General features: G+C 37.4%; 2 protein-coding genes across 7 annotated transcripts in view; both read right to left on the bottom strand.

The window, feature by feature from the left end:
* Positions 1–17,672, bottom strand: part of LOC131310037 (DNA polymerase zeta catalytic subunit-like) — a 46,360-nt gene that overhangs the window by 15,804 nt on the left and 12,884 nt on the right. For all 5 annotated transcript variants that reach the window (XM_058336823.1, XM_058336824.1, XM_058336826.1 and 2 more), the window contains 5 exons: positions 16,174–16,340; positions 15,121–15,228; positions 13,811–14,016; positions 13,065–13,365; positions 10,443–11,298 (listed from right to left, as the gene is read on the bottom strand). In XM_058336823.1, coding sequence (XP_058192806.1) covers positions 10,894–11,298; positions 13,065–13,365; positions 13,811–14,016; positions 15,121–15,228; positions 16,174–16,317 — 1,164 coding nt within the window. In that variant the 5' untranslated portion in view covers positions 16,318–16,340 and the 3' untranslated portion in view covers positions 10,443–10,893. Of the gene's footprint in view, positions 11,299–13,064; positions 13,366–13,810; positions 14,017–15,120; positions 15,229–16,173; positions 16,341–17,672 lie in introns of those variants that run through there.
* Positions 988–5,479, bottom strand: LOC131310038 (uncharacterized). Of its 2 annotated transcripts, none has more exons than XM_058336828.1 (4): positions 5,200–5,479; positions 2,438–2,683; positions 1,560–1,683; positions 988–1,397 (listed from the first exon to the last, which is right to left on the bottom strand). In XM_058336828.1, the coding sequence occupies exons 1-4, from the start codon at positions 5,310–5,312 to the stop codon at positions 1,224–1,226; spliced, it is 657 nt and encodes a 218-aa protein (XP_058192811.1). In that variant the 5' UTR covers positions 5,313–5,479; the 3' UTR covers positions 988–1,223. The 2 variants fall into 2 exon arrangements, with proteins under 2 accessions (XP_058192811.1, XP_058192813.1); XM_058336830.1 differs by lacking the exon at positions 5,200–5,479 and adding an exon at positions 2,913–3,078 and having other exon boundaries at positions 2,438–2,711.

Raw genomic sequence — 17,672 nt, 5'->3', positions numbered from 1 at the left:
TATATATATATATATATATATATATATATATATATATATATATATATATATATATATATATATATATATATATATATATATATATATATATATACACCTTTGCATTTCAGTGACTCTAAAATCATCCGAATTCCTTAACAAACTATTTTCTCTTTCTTTTCTTGTTCCACTTGCCAACCTCTCATCAAAATATACAGACTAGGCATATAGAGAAGGAATTTAAAGCAGGCAATGATACGTCGAATAATACCGGACCACAACAACAAAGAAACTCACATGTCTACCCAATTAGTCTTTTAAATTCTCAAGCTAATAGCTATCGTATCCTCCATTGTATCCCTTTATATCACCTAGTGCCAACAAATTATGGTTTACCCAACTTGATTTTATTATCTTCCCACAACTCCTTTTTTTTTTTATCGAGTTCCCATTATAAGTAAAAAATGCAAGTATCAATAGTGCCACACATAGGCACTTCTCTTCTAGAAGTCTATTCCATAGGCATCATATGCACTTTATCTTCCAGTTGGACCTAATTGGCTTGTCCAACTACAATGTGTTGGTTAGGAACTAAGATGATTTACGGGAATCAAAGTGTTGTCCTCTTTAGAGAATCACAATATTGCCAACAGGTAAAATAAAACAAGAAAATGCAACATGCAAGAGGGAAGTCGACGGGGATCTTATATGCTTGGCACACCAAGAGTCTGTTCTCCATTTTGTACTAGCATTGCTATTGATACCAGTCGATTCAACAATCCCATCAATTCTCATACAATAGACATGAAGATTAAAACACAGTGGACAAAGTAATCATCCAAATAAAGTGTCGAAAACAGGGCTATAAGAACATGCAACCTAAAAGCCAAACACGTATTCCAGAAGATCAAACATGTCCACATCCCGCAGTGCAGGAAGTTCAAAACCAGCTGAAAACCTGAAGTTTTCAGAGTATCTAAGAGCAGATATTGCACCTCTAACCTGGACAGATCACAGAAAAAGAAGTTTACTGAGACATGAATTCATTAATTACGAAAGCATATGTTTAAATAGCAGAGCTGACAAGTAGAGGTCTGTAATATAGCAACAGACAATCCAATGTTTATCAGGTACAAGAAATCTACAAATAATATGATATGTTTTTGTCCACAACTCTCCGATGAAACAACCAAAGACTGAACAAAAAACTAGATAGAGGCTAAAATTAGTACAGAACATGTGAATCACGTATACAAGAGCAGAAGCAATGAATAAATGCACTGTAAATAAATCCGGGTTTGACAATGTTCTGGAAAAAATCCAATAGCATTTGTTAATGATGGTGCTTCCAGAGGGACGATGTTGTAGGGTGTGAGCTCCCCTGCTAATGGGGCATCTGATTTTTTTATCTTTCTGATCTGAATCATACAATTAGAACTAAAACATTCAGTCTATCAAGTTTCCATGATGACATATATATTACAAATACCAACAGTCTCTGCATGGAAGACTTAGATCAAAGAATGGTCAAAAACTTAAAGCCAGAGTAATGAAACTCAACACCAGAAGCAAAGACTTACCTCCTCCACAATAAGTCTTCCTACACCATCAGGAGCTGCATCTTTGCTCAGTGCTTCCATCACCTCAACCAAGGCCCTCCATGTAGAAAAAACCTTTTTCATTTCTGAAGATCCGAGTTCCAACCTGAAACAATAAGCAACGGCCAAATTCAAGTTTTAGGTTCCCTAAGAACAAGCGGAAATATGAAGGACAACTTCTTTAAGAAATTTCAAGCTAACAAGCTGTGATCGAATTTGTCATTTCTGCAATTGCAAGTTCAGGATCATAACTAACCAAAATTCCATACAGCGTTTTCCAACCAGGACTTCCGGTGTTAGGTGTACAAGCCACCTGAAGGTGACTGAAATATGGACGACCTATACAGGGAGCAGAATGCTGCTGCTAAACCAAACCAAACTAAGCCATAATGCCCCAATCAATTCGGATAAGCTACATGAATCTTTTTTCCTTCATAGTAGAATGTTGCTTCTATAATAAGCACTAACCCAGGCCAATAAGGAGTACATAAAAATAGTAAGATACCACTCCTCTCTTTCTAATTTATTTATTGATACAGGAGCATTCAGGCCATGTTTCTTTCTGCCAGAACCCTATGTAGGTTAAAGAAATCCATAAGGCTTCCATATATAAGAAGCTCGAAAAGGAATAGAAAATGGAAAACCACATCGCCAGGCTCTTTGAAGCATGGAAAAGTTTTTTCTTAATTTCTATCCCTTCAACTGACACAACAAGCATCATAGCAAACAGCACAAACTTGACAGAGTAAATACACACGCCTCTGAGTGGAAAACAAATTGAAATTTCAAAACTAAGACAAATAATTTAAGGCAAACTTCCCTTTGACGACTGTGGTGCAGTCAATGTGCATATTGCCCACCTGCCCTCCATTATCAGCACGGAAATCCCGGTCGTTTGAGGACTTGTAAGCACAATCACAATGTTTATCCCATTTAACACAATGTTAACTGCACCAACCAATTTTGAGACTGGGAAAGATCCACTCGTTACATTTCTACCCATCTCTTCCTCTTCCTCAACTACCCTAAGCTTGAACCCTAACTTAACACTAGTGACCATTTCCACCACTTCCACCACGAGGATACAACGCAGGCCATCTCCGCTGCTGTGCCAATTTACAATACCCATCAGAACTACCCACAATACAAACCAAGAACAAAAAGGATGTTAGAACTAATTGAATTTGATTATATTTCATGACAAAAATTTATTTCTTAAAAATATATTTTCAAGTTGGCCCTCTTAAGACATTTTAAACATTAGCCTTTGGCCCAAATTTCTTTAGAGCCAAATAGGCCCGATTCTGAGTTTCACTACAGCAGACCTCCATTTACCATGGGCAGTTGACCGGCTTCCAAAGGAGTCGACCGATTGTCCAACCATTTGTGTATTCTAAAGCTCTTTCCGCCATTTTTGACTTCTGAAGCTTCGCAGCTAAGGCATAGGAACATGGCAAACTAGTTTTTACAGTGATAGGGCTCCATGGCAAGATTATATTAGCTGCTCTAGAAGATTTATGACTTAATGGATAGATCTCACACATTCATATTAGTGGCTATAAAAGAGCTTCTGCAGATGAAGAACTCGCCAAGTTATAAGATCAATATAGAGAGCAATACTCATCTTCTTCAAGCAAATTCTTTCATTGTATTATTTCTTAAGACATCTTTGTGAGCCATCAAATTTATTATTCACTCTTTCAGAGAGAGAACCATTTTACCTTATAATTTAATCAGTTGCAAAGAGGGTTTCATATCCTCTGTATTCAGGGGGTTTTCCTTCAGAGCTGGTCAGAGTACTCGAAACTTGGTTTTAGAGTTTGGGAGAGTAACTCTGGCGGTTGGGCCAACTCCTCGGGAAATATAGCATATTGGCTGCAAAGCTTAATCGGCACACGAAGCTGGTTGGTTGATTAGTGAAACAGTGACTACTTAGGCTAGTAGACTAGGCTGAGCAGTGGACAAGTTCGGACCGAACCACTATAACTCTGTGCTATCTCTCTTTCGTAACTCTTCTATTTCCTGTTTATTGTTACATAGTTATTTATTTGGCTGATTCATCATTTTGGTATTTTTTTTATATAGTAATCCAATTCGCCCCCACCCCCCCTCTTGGGTTGCCGTTTGGGTAACAAAGGTGAAATGGAACAAATCAAACTTTCATCAAAACCATGCAAAGTCGCTAGTCATAGAAACCCAACCAATTCCAGCCACTGTTACTAAATACATTAATTGCATAAATTGCTGCCTTTGAGAGGGATTTGAGCGTTGGTCTTCTGCTTGGTCGCTTGATTCTCACCCTTTTAATCAGGACTGTTATTTGCGGAGTTCTCGCCATGTTCACCAACTCTTTCACCATCATTAAGTTCATTTTTTTCTTCTTTTGAGACTTAAAATTATAATTAGGTTGAGTTGTTTGGCCTCCCAGAATACTAATGCACAGATTACAACTTTCCAACTGCGCCACAATTTTTAACAGAATCTCGTCACGCTGGAAATCGCTTAATCTTACTCTAAACAGCCTGCCAGATTGTGTAGACATGATGCTACTCACTCCGATACCAAAACTGATGTAGGACAGAATTGAAGAGGATTAAGATGATCAAGGCACAAAGAAAATGGGTTGTTTTGGGGCTGTGAACAGTAGATAGATAATAGAATTCTTGGCCTCAGTCACACCTAAACCACCTTAAGCATCACACCTAGGGCCTCTTTAGTATCACACCAAAGAAAAAGGATTGCATCACACAACCTTAAAAGCTTAAAGCTGTAGGATATTGTACATATTCATTCATACCTTCATACTCTTGACGTACATCAATTTATAGGTTCCTAATGTGTTTAATACCAAAGACTATTTACTATTCCCTAGATGGTTGGGTAGGATGAACGTGTTCTCTAATGGTTTCATACATTGAATATGTGGTCAAAATTCCTAAATGAAAAGTCACAAGGCTCATGAAAAGTCACAGCCTTTAATGTTCCAACCAATATCTACTTAGCCCTACATCATCCAGCATATATTCCAACCAATATCTAGTCACAGCCTTTAATGTTCCAGCCAATATCTAGTTAATATCTAGTTAAGGCTTCGGCATAAGAACCATCCAACCAATGCCTTTCATAAACTTTTTTTTTGGTGCCGCCATTTTCCATCAATTTAATAAGGTAAAAGCCAATTACCCCTAGCAGTCCATCTCATGATGGGATAATGCTTTTAGTTGTACCCAATAAACAATTCAATGGTCATATTTATCAGGAATTGGTCGGAAATTTTGGCGTAACTAGGCATCAAATCATATAAGTGCATATCTTGCTACATATAGTACTATACAAAAAAGAGATAAGAGAAAAGAAAAGAAAAAGATAACGAGAGCATTACAGTAATTTTAGATTTCTGCTAGCAGTTTTAGTTGTGCACATACACAAGTCCACAATCACATGGATTTAGGGATTTATGCGAGATAATTGAAGGTAAGGGGCAATTCACATGTAAAGCATGTAACAATTTAAGTAGTAGTGTAGGACTAACTTTCAAACAAGTTATGGATGAAATTATTTTCCCGTAAAAGAATCATACTAGGAAAAAAGGAAACTAAAAAAGCACATAAGAAGGCCATACTCTCCCAAATTAGCACGAGAAGGTCCAGATTCCCGTAATTTCTGCTCCTCTCTTTGCATATCATCCACTCTGCCTCTTATACAGTTGATAGAATTCCCACAAGCGTTCCACATCACGGTTACAATCTATTTTAGCGCCATCCCTTTTGGCAAGTTTTTGCTGTCGCATATGATCAGATTCTCAAATCAATTAACGAAAATCAAACATAGTCATGCGGCGACTAAGTTAGTCTAGTTAAATAACAACTCTACGGGGGAATCATTCTCCATCAACCAAATGGTAGTACCTTGATCACAAACATCAGACCAGTCTTAAATTGAAGAACACCTCTACCATAACTGTTAGGGTCCAGATTTTGTGCCATCGTATATGCCTGCTCAAAAACTAAAATCCAAAGAGAATAACAATAACAACCGTGTCAGATGTACCATCAGATTTATCAAAAGTTTAAGAAGTATCATAAATCCATCATACATTATCTATACTTCATGTTCTTGGTCCCCAATTCCCAAAATATGCTAGTATAACCAGAAATGTACGTTGCATAGGAAGTAACGTTTTGTAATGTATCCTTAGTCTAAACTAAAAAGAAAACACATCCCATCATAGCACGTAGGAAGGAAAATGCTACAACCACACACAACACACAAACACTTACACATACTCACAAAGGAGGTGGGCCCCGCACACACTGGAGGTGTGCAGTGTGTGTGGGGCCCACTCCCTTTGTGAGTGTGTGTGTAAGTGTTTGTGTGTTTATAAAATTAATGCACGTAGAAAACAAGTACTTTGAGAAATTAAAAATAATAATAATCCCATCCAATTGTTGATAGGAAAACCAAAGTTGAAAGGCACCCCCTTGAATCCTAAGAAAATAATTTTGAATTCTCTGGAAAATCTTTTCACATACCACTCTTCTCACAAAAAACTCCATTCTTCTCTCGAAAGCTCTCTGAAAATCCCTTCCAAAACTCAGTAATCTTACTAATTTTTGATCTACTACAGCTCAAGTCATCCCCCTTATCCATCCTTTATCCACATTCAAGGTTTAAAAAGGTATAAATTAAGTTCCTTGAGCCAAGCTTGGTCTTTGCCCTGAGGGGAGCTTTTTGCAGTCGCTTTTAGTCTCTTCATACTAAGTGTTGGCTTACAAATATCTTTAAAGCTAAAAAAAAATAAAACAGTAACTGCACTGGATACACTACACAGTGTGGTGTTTTATAAACACCGCACGGTGTAGTGTATTACAACGTGTGGCGTTTTATTTCCAGAGCACTTTCTTCATTTTGTTATTTTGTTCAGTCTGCTGATTATGTTTACCTTCTGTTATTTCGGCTAATATTACTGAAAGACTGTGCAAGTTCAGTTCAGAGCCAAGCTTTGTGTTAAAAGTCATTTTTGAACTTTGTTGGAACTTTCAAACACTTAAAAAGGCTTTCAACATCGTTTTACATGATAAAATGAACTGGAAGGGTCTCATAAACTATTTTACAGAGACTCAGAATACATATAAACTATTTTGCTGACCTACGATTTGTTTTATCTTGTAAATGTGAGATGTTCTGAAATGAGAGGACAGGTACACCGCACGGTGTATTAGTTACACTGTGCGATATACTTGATCCACCGTGCAGTGTTTCACGTGATATCAGCAGATTGCTGCAATGCTGTTATTTCCATCTTGTACATTGTCCATCCATTCATACTGTACAATGAGCACAATGAGCACGTTTACGTGTTATATCTAATCCCATGTCCCTATCCCATACTTATTTTTCAAGAGTTAAATTTTTGAAACGATATTGAAATCCCCCATTTAAAGTGTTCAGTAGAGACCAATTTTTACCAGGTGAGCGGGGTGCTTTTTCAACAAAATCTTTCCTGTTTGTAATGTGACTCCCGAACCCATAGTCTCAGCGTTTTCACTAGACTTAAAGCCTTCTTTTTCGAATCAAACTCTCGATTTCTCAGATCATCCATCTTTAAAAATCCAGGTGGCGACTCTCGAGCGTTCTGGCCGGGGAGCCCACAACCACTAAAAGATTAATTAATCTATTGTTTAGAAAATAAAAGATATCAAAGCATAAAATAAAAAACAAAAAACTTTTAAGCTCATAACATTATCTCTACAATATATCATCGTATGTACAAGCTTTATATCCATTATAAGTGTGTGTGCGTGTGTATATTTTTACGTTGTCTATAGCATTTTTATTCGGCATGAGACCTTAAACATTTATCTTCTGTGATTTCTCAGGTTAAAAATGACAAATTATTTTTCAAGTCAAATTTGACACAAATGATAAAGTCATGTATGATCATCTCAGTATATGTGTGTTACTACATTTGTATTCAAATTTTTGACACGATTCAAGTAATCATCAAATGGGGGTGATATATTAAAGTACAAATGATTTCCCATCATTAGAGCTACTCTCTCGAAATTTGACTAAATACTAGTATAGCAAGTCAAAAAGAATAACTTTTGTTGGAAAAGAATGACTAACAAACCATTAAAGACGTTGTAATGGGACTATTCTGAGTTTTGCAAATGCATTTTGAATTGTTTGACACAATGAAGTAAATCGATTTACAATAAAGGTTTTCCAAGAGGGAGAGAAAGGCCTCCGCACAAAAATGCATCAAGGCAAAGAAGTTCGATAAAACTGAGTATTGAATTTTTTAAGCAAAAATGTTATTTGATAAAAATGTTAAGAGCTGAACTAAACTAAATCAAATGGTCTGACATAAAGAGAAAAAAATTGATTATACTATTTGAAGTTGTCTCTTTTAATCTTTTCACAAATGGTGGTGGTGGTGTAAGGATGGTGGTGGATGACGATGACTCCATGTGGTGGTGTGGTGGAGAGATGGTGCTAGTGGTTCTAGCTGGGTGGTGGTGGGAGGATGGTGACAATGGTGGTGGTGAAAAGATGACAATCGTAAGGGATGATGCTGGTAGTGATGGTAGCAAGTAGTTTATAGTCATGGCAGTGAAGAGGTGGTTTTGTTGTAAGGGTAGAAAATAGTGGAGAGATGAAGGTGGTTGGAGTGAGGGTGGTGGCAGTGATAGATAGTGGCGGTGAAGTGTTAGAGTAGTGGTGGCAGTGGTGAAGTTGTAGCAAAGATGGATATTGCAAAAAATAAGATGGTAATGGTACTGATGGTGCTGGTGATGCTGTAGCAAGGGTGGTGCAGTCATGGTGGTAAACAGTTGGGTGATTACAATGGTGGAATGTGTTTAGACATGAGAGATGGTTGATGGTTGGGGTGGCGGTGATGGCAGTGGGGTGGCTTTTCAATAAATAATAAATAATATTTGTTGTTTATATTGAATTGGTGGCATAAATCATCCGATTTTGTAATATCTTAGTCGTGGTATCGCTACAGATTGTAACTTAATGCTTTCTATTTTAAGTGCTGAATTAATGATTAACCCACACAACATAGCCTGTCGAAGCCCTCGCCACCACTCCCCAACCCCCTCCCACCATCTTTACAATTCAATTTTTATTCATGAATGCTCCACACATTAGCCAATACAAGTAGCTGCAGCAAATACTTTAAATGTGTCATTAAATTAAATAACTATTATGTGCAAAATAGTAATCGATTAGAAACCATTTTATCAAAAACACTACTTCACTACCACAACCATCCTAAAAATGTGAAAACAAGAATGGTGAGAGGCACTAGTGAAAAGAAACCTAGGGCTACTGTTGGTATGTCGTTGGGTATTGAAAGATTTTCTTTTCAATTTTTTTAATGCCTGTAAGTAGAAGTTGGAGTTAGAGAGAACTTGATTGAGTTCATATAGAATCACTATTCTTATTATTATTCTTCTATGAAAAAAGAGCACTTAATTTATAGAGAACAAAAAATAGGAAACAAAATTGACAATATAACCAGCAACCTCCCGACGGCACCCTTTGCTCTGTTTCAGCAGACTTATAAAGAGGCGCTTCTGAGAGAGTACCCAGATACACCACTTCTCCATTTTCATTGCATAACAAACATAAAGCTGAATGAAAGTACAATAAAAAGAAGACAATTGACACACTTACAAATATATACAACAGGTATTTATAGAAACTGTATATAAGTACAACAATAACATACCAGAATCCACCATAAGAAACGGGGGCAACAACCCTCTATGCATCCAGAGGATGGCCGAAAAGCTAAGGACCCATTTCTCAATTCATGTTATGATACGGTGCAGAGGGTTACCATCATAAACTCAGAACCACTCAACCATACATCTTGGATATAAACCTGCCTCTGTTGCGACGGTAGAAAGAGCCTGTAGTTCCAGAAAGTCCAGTCTCCACCTCGACAATGCCGACAAATCTGCAAGAGAATTTAACCGTCAATACAATCTATTATATTGGATTTCACTCAGAGCAAGAAAATATGCAATGATGAAATTCAGCACAAGCACATTCACATGTAGACAGGTGCACCCTTGCACACGCGCGCGCACACACACAGAACTTGTAGTGGTAATTGGAAGCGGAAATCAGAATAAGCAACAAAAAAAGAGGGAGCAAGGTATCGGGGTATTTGAACTATTAACAGCAATACAAGAATTCGTCATAGAAGGTGATCATTGTAGAATTATTCGACCAAAGACTTCTTTATTCACCATACCATCCACAAATTATCACAACGAAGTCGAATGAAAAGCGTTGATGCATTGCAAGTTCTTCAAAATTCACGAGTCCAAAATATCAATGATCTCAACACCCCAGACATCATCTCGCAGACACAATGGAAATCATCACTTTCTGGAGAGTTCTTCAAACTTCAATACAATCTCATATCAAAATGTTTCCCTGGTAATAATTCAAGGGAAAGTGAGGTACAGCCTGGAATAAAGGGTTAATGTCGGATCTTGAGCAGCTGCACCCTTTAATGAGGAGGTGCAAGTGAACCCAGTTTAAAAAATAAAAAAATAAAAACAGAAGTGAAAAACATACTTTTGCATCAGAGATTAACATGAACCCCGTGCGCTGTTCAAGTAACCTCTAGCAGCCCAAAAAATCCAACCCACACTTCATTAAAAAAACCCCAATCCACTAGCTGGTACCCACCCCCAAAGGACCAAATTCTCTGTCTGCTCTTGCAAACTGATCTCACTCTGGTTACTCATACCAAGAAGTATGAGTAAAATAGTGCTGATAATGAAGCTATACTACACGATTTCAGAATATGAAACTTAAACTTAAAATATGAATGGGTCAAGAGGTATGAATGGGTTAAACTTAAAATATTCCTTTTGCTTATGTTACGAAAAGTTCATTATTGTTAGCTGTTCTTTATTTCGTAAAATAGAATGTGTAGGATTAACTTCTTGTATGTCACTGCTGACTCAAATTCTTGAAGCCACCCCTTGTATGGATCATATCTGATGCAAGCAGTCATGGAAATAAAGGCGACCAATCCCATGCTACAGTTGACGATTAAAGTAACGATACTCACAGCAGCAAGATGTTGGATCTCTCGTTCCAATTTTGAAGTTCTTCCAATAATAGCTATCGCAACAGCAGCTTCATTCCTTAAACATTGACCACATAAGTGGGCTGAACCCTGGACCAACTCACCACAAAGGACACAATGCTTCGACAGATAGTAGTAATCAATTCTAGTTCGATGAGCATTCGGAACATAAGACTGATGTTTATCAATAAATTCTCATCCTAGGCGAGGCATTTCTGAAAACCACTGGTTCAAGTCCACTCCAACAAGTCCAAAAACTCTCTGCAATTCTGGTATTATCTGTTTCGTAATGTAATAAATATCATTCAATCTAACGGGGGAATCGATCACCAGAAGGTCCAGGGGGTCCACCACCATATCAACCAGGCGAGACCCAGGTTCACCCTGGACTACGACATTAGGTATTCGATCTCCATACCGTGGTTCGGCCCTAGGGTCTGTCCTCATTGCTTTAGCCGCCACAATTGCAGCAGGTGGGAGTGATGAGGAAGCCCTTGTGCTGTAGGTACCTAATCGGACCTCCTTGGCAAACACAAAATCCTGAAGAGAAACCCTGCTAGATAAAATCCGTTTCCACTGACGAAGCAAGTAGGCTTTAAACTATATACAATTTCCCATTTATGTAAGTAAGGAATAAAATTTACCATTTATTTCATAAGAAACAAACCGATATGTTTCCATCTTGTAAGAGACTGAAATGAGACACTACGGGAATAACAAAGCGTTTCAAATGAAAAGAGGCATTGTATAGTGAGACACATCAACTACATAGCAAAACAAAACTTGTATCAACTCGAACATGAAAATTATTTGACAATACTTGATCATTTGCTTTAAATAACTTTTTACTCCCTCTGTCCCAATTTGTTTGTCCAATTCTGATAAACCAACTTTTTAAGGGAACACAATGATTGCACCTAGACATATTCAACTATCCATCATGTGCCCTTCAACTCTTTTTAAAAATTACTTTATTTTTCAAAAGAAAGAGCAAAAAAGGAATCTGATCTATCGACAAGTCAAAGGGAAAAACATTTTGGGATATGCAAAAGCCAAAAAGTAGACAAACAAATTGCTACAGAGGGAGTACAAATTAGCAAATCTATATATAAATCTAACAAGTATTATTACCAATAATAACGCTTTTATGCACTTAGGGAAGTTCTACTCCATGCGTCTAACCATGGGAGTAGAACATGTCAAAAGGTCATGCAGAGAGCTTAATTTACCTTAATTTCATCTATTCCTTTTCTTATCAGGGGGATTCCTATACTATTAACAGCAACGGTAGCTCCAAAGCAAAAAGCATTAGAGTTAGTCCATCAGCTGAAGACAGTACTTGCAGTATCTTGTTAAATACCAAGTATTGTTCATAAAGTGTTGCAAAATGTGGAGTGAGTGAGATCTATGTTAATCTAATTTATAACAGGTTATATTTTCATTAAAAATAACCAAAAGGCCAGGAAGATGGTGACACTTTGAATTTTCAAAGTGCTTAACTCAACTGCCATGCTTAGCTAAGATGCCATGCACTGACCTGGTGCCATAATCGCAACAGGTTCCCAGAAATAATATGCAAGGTATAGACGGTCACCTATACACAAATGAGCTCGAAAATTTTGGACCACAAAGGGAATGCTTTTCTTACCTTGCCACATTTAGCTTCAAAAAAAAAGCAACACCTCAAGCAAAATCAAACTCAGAATAATATGCCGTCGATACTAAGTATGTATCTCCTACTGAACTACACGGACATCACCAAAGAAAAATCATGATGCCCAAGATTACTCAAAAAACAGCAATATCAACAGAAAATGTACTACTAAAAGGAACTTTTGCAAGATCTTAGGTTCACTTTCGGTGAACTGATAACTCGGTTTTACTAGTTGCTGTCAATATCATTTTAGACTGTCCTTTTTAAATCATAACAATTTCTCCCTTTCCAAAACCTTTTTCAACTAAAATAAAATAATTCTCTCTCTCTCCCGCTCTCCAACTCTCTCTATTATATTCTAGGGAAGGAAGAAGATATTGTATTGCAACGCTTGAGTTTTAATTGATATTTACCATACACATACAAACTTCATGTGTAGGCAGGACGATTACAACTGATTCATAAATGATCAAAACATCATTAGTGGGTGCGTCCTTAATGTCAAAATGTGTGTTGTATTCAGCTCGAGGTGATCAAAGCATGTAGACTATTAAGTGAAAAGATACATAGTACCTGTAACACTCTCATTTAATATCCTATTGACAGATATGGAGCTTCGCCTTAATAGCTGATGAAGGTAGTCAATGATTCAACATGCATAAGCTTTTGATAGAGGATTTTACAGACATCAAGTAAAAAAGTGCATACTCACCTGATTTATATCTTTGCGTTCGAAAAAGATCCTTAGTGACTGCTCCATTATCTTGGCTACAGTCCCACATGTATCTTTGCAGACCATCTCAATACCTTTAGCATCGAACACGGGTTTGACTTGGTCAGGGCTCTCATAATTGTAACCCACGTAGCGCTTCTTCGTGAGGAGGAAACAAGAATGATAGACCTTCTCCATTTTCAATGTGACAGGATATGGATTCGCAGTTACTGCAGATGCAATCTCACGTCCTATTTCAAATGATTCTTCCACAGTGCGTCCTCTTAGGAGAACAAACATACTGCACCAAAGAACCCGTTTCCACAGATAAACCGTCAAACACAGAACAGGAAATGCAAAAGCAGCAAAAAGATGGTCTATGTTAAATAACCACTGATTGTAACTCAATAATTCGCCAAATACATGAGGATCACCTTCTTAGATAGAACCAACACCACAAGCTTTCAGTCTCTAAATAGTTTTCATGGAATGGCTACTACTAGAGATATCATAATCAGTATATTCTAGAAACACAAAGCAATCAGCACATTCGGCCAAGGATCAGCAATTAACAAGGTCAAGAAAAACATTGGAATACAGACTGAAATTCATCATGGTAAGTACGATGGTGCAGATTGTTGTCAACAAGTGGCTTTATCATCAAAGCAAAAATAATCTACAATCACAGACCTGTTTCATTTGTCTGGATCTCGAATCATGATCAGTACCAAAGGATAATTGTATACCTGTCTGTGTCACCATAGATGACTTTAGCGTTCCATCTATCATGGGAATTTACAAAGGATATAGCATTTTCCAGTGTTCTATGGCCACATTGAACGATACTATCTGCAAGTTCTTCACAAGGCATGCGTCCACTAAATCCGGCAGCCATATAGCCGCATGTCACATTCGGTATTAGCTTCAAAGCAAGCTGTCTTGCATTAAATATCTGGCAACAATAACCAAATAAAAATAAAAATAGAGGAATGAACTCAACAACTTATACATGCCTAGAAAGATCAAAGGGCAGTTCTGACCAGCCATTCTACCTATATAACAGCGGATTCTACAACACCCCTTGAAGCTATATGCAAAACAGAAAGTAAAACAAAAACAAAAAAACAAAAAAGAAAGAAAGAAAAAGAATAGGTAGCTCACACAAGGATGGTAAAATGTCCCCTACAATAACCTAACGAGGAAGCCCCTTGTCTTGCCAACGAGTCTGTCTCCAATTTTCCAGCAAAGCCATCCATCCACATAATCCCTGCTGCAAAAGGTCAGATCAGACACTATCTCTCTTAAAATAGGGTGTGTTCAAGACTTCCAGTGCATTATCCCATTGAAACGTCAAAATCTCTCCCCCGCCACATATTGGCACAGAAGGGTGGCAAGCCCATATTTAGTAATGTTTTGATCAACTTGACTTTATGGACATTCCGAACTGTTTTCTTTCCCATCAGTTAAGATCAGATTCAGTATAGCATCATGCTAGCTAACTATCTTCCATTTCTTTATGACCAGTCTTGCTTGACTTTTCCAAGTTCAAACTACTCGTACGTTCTTCCAGTCCAACATGGAGTTTGTGCTTTGAACATTGTATAGCAAACTTCTAAGATTAACCAAAAGAGCGAAAAGGTCAACCTCCTGAATTGTATAACCCAACCACCTGACCGGAAGGACTTTGAATTCTCATCTTTGACAGTATCCCTAATGACACCACTTGATGCCTAACCTTCCACCATTTTCACAGGAATGGAGTCTACTGTTGGGGACTGAGATCATATAAAACTAGGGGAGCAAAAGAAAAAAAAAATTAGAACAAGAGAGGAAAAAAGGAGTTTATTTCGTATTTTATGCATTTGTCTCTTTCATTTACACCGTAATGGCTATAATCCTCCATAGACCGTCCCTTAGTCAAAGCAAACAATATTTATCTCTTTTGAAGAAAAAAAGAACAGCTTAATAAAACATCTAAAGAAGGCATAAAGATAGTTTGTCACACGAGTCTAGAATGCATGCAAAATTCAAAGTCGGATTTTAAGTGTTCCCGCACCCGGTAACGAACTTGTTGTGATGGGGCCAACTTCTTCATAGCTTGTTTCACCATAATCCTAGTAGATAATATTTCCTCCAATAAGCGAGGTACTACGCCTTTGCGAACCTATAAATAGAATGAAATGGAGGTTATTCAGAAAGAACCAGAATGAACGAAACCATGAAAAAGCCTTAGATATAGAGGCCAGTGAAAACAAAGGATACTGGTAAAATAAACATCCCGAATGTGTAAGAGTAGAAAGCCTACTTGTGAAGCAAATGAACAAACCAAACATACACGTACGAGGGTGAACATCTTTTCCAAAATAAAACACAACTAATTTGACAAAAATTATAGTAGCACTATTGACAATGAGATATTGGAAGCCATAACTGAAGAAGGAACAGCATTCATCTCCAGGAACCCATTTAAGAACTGAACTTTATATTTTGATATTGGCATTGGGAATACTATCATTTATCAACATTCTCTACACCCATACAACACTCCCATACAACACCGGTAAACAACACTTCTACCCACTCAGAAAAGAAAGGGTGCGAAAATAATTTCGCTCGTTTACTGCTGCCTGACCTTAGCTGGTATTTTTTTTCCCCTTACGTCTGTTTATGGAGGAACAGTATAATGCTGTGCAAGTAAAGGCTCACGAGAAAAATTAACTCCCAGGCCACACAACTTTTCAGTTAAAAAAAAGGGGGACTTGTTGTGGGGTGGGTGGGTAGGCTAAGGGTTTCAAAGAAGGCTCAGGTACAGATATTGCATAAGCAATTTGCTACTTTTAGCATCAAACAAAGTGAACATCGCGACTATCCGATCTCACAAGACAATTAACTAGAGTTATGATAGATACATAAAGATCAATGCAGAAATCCATCAAATAGTACTCTGATTTGCATTCCAGATATGAGAACCAAAAAATGACACAAACAAGAACAATATTCCATTCCATGCATGTTCAAGTCACTGCAATCTATTAAACTGAAGAAAGTGATCCAGAAAACATAGATAATATAGAGCCTGTGAAGGATTTCCGCCTTTGAAGGAGCATACACAACAACATTTGAAGTGAGCAAAATTTCCTGCTTCCCTTAGTATGCAATTATCATTGACAGATAAAGAGATTGAAAATCTAAAACAACAACCAGATCTGCATAAAAACCAGATTCCGGCTCCATTACAAGGGGTAAGCAGCATTCCATTGCAGGTTGAGAAGCGACCTAATTAAGACAGAGCCAAATCAGGTTGTGGCCACTGACGAAAACACCTTTTGCTTACAAAGAGGATTTACTGGCAACATGATGAATATAAAACATCAGCCCATGCTTCAAAAACCCACCAAAAGCCAACTAAAAACATGTGGCACAGACAGCATGCAAAATCTTCAGCAAAATCAAATCAGCAAATTGAGCATAACAAAATAAAACCTTCTTGTGGAACAAGTTATCCCACCTATCCAACAAACAAGTTTTTATAGCTAGAGGACCCTTTTCAAACAAAGCAAAAAGAAGAAAATTAAGGACGATCTTTTGTGAAACACGCTGCACACACACACACACACGCACGCACACACACACTCACTCACTCACTCATATAGGGGCCGGTTCAAGGGACAAAATTTGACACAAAACTAATCGAAGCCCCACGCGAACAATCAGAGTTGTAAGCCGTTCAATTTGTTTAAAACATGTTTTTAAGGGAACCTGTAGAAGTCAACTCATTCGGATATTAGTAAGGGATTAAATGGCTCATTCAATTTTATCCAATCAAATTTGACTGGAATCAACTAAATGAACCGATCAAGCCCTTACCAATATCCGAATGAGTTAATTTTTTAGTAAGACTAGTTACACTACTTTTGTGCAACTCCACTTCCCAGGTATTAATCAACTAAATGAACCGATCAAGCCCTTACCACTATCCGAATGAGTTAATTTTTTAGTAAGACTAGTTACACTACTTTTGTGCAACTCCACTTCCCAGGTATTAATCAACTAAATGAACCGATCAAGCCCTTACCAATATCCGAATAGTTAATTTTTTAGTAAGACTAGTTACACTACTTTTGTGCAACTCCACTTCCCAGGTATTACTCATGCAGGCTAATTCGATTCAAGATCCTAACAAAATGTATCAAAAGAACTAAACTAAGTCTTGTCCGCACTTAAACAATCTAACAAGCAGAGAGAATTCCAATGTGATAGACCCCACTTGGAAATCTTAAAAATTACCATCCTAAAAACTTGTTGCAATAGATTTTTAGTTTGTGAATTGGTGTAAATAATTCTAATTGTATATTAATTTTTGTTAACGTATCTTACAATAGGCGATATGTATCCCGATACAATTCAAAAAATGAGAAAAACAATACACGATACGTAGCCCGATTTGAAAACTTTGATTGCACATAAAAAGTATTACCAATCGAAAAATATAATCAATTTACTACCCGTTTAGGATGGAATGTGGGACTAATAAATGGGGACGGAGGGAGTAGTTCCTCAGAATTGGTGTTTGAGGAACTGTGGATCCTTTACTTCCCCCTACACGTG

This window comes from Rhododendron vialii, chromosome 12a (genome assembly GCF_030253575.1).
Source record: "Rhododendron vialii isolate Sample 1 chromosome 12a, ASM3025357v1".
Taxonomy (NCBI): domain Eukaryota; kingdom Viridiplantae; phylum Streptophyta; class Magnoliopsida; order Ericales; family Ericaceae; genus Rhododendron; species Rhododendron vialii.
The sequence above is the reverse complement of the archived record's forward strand: the minus strand, read 5'-3'. Positions and strand labels throughout refer to the sequence as shown.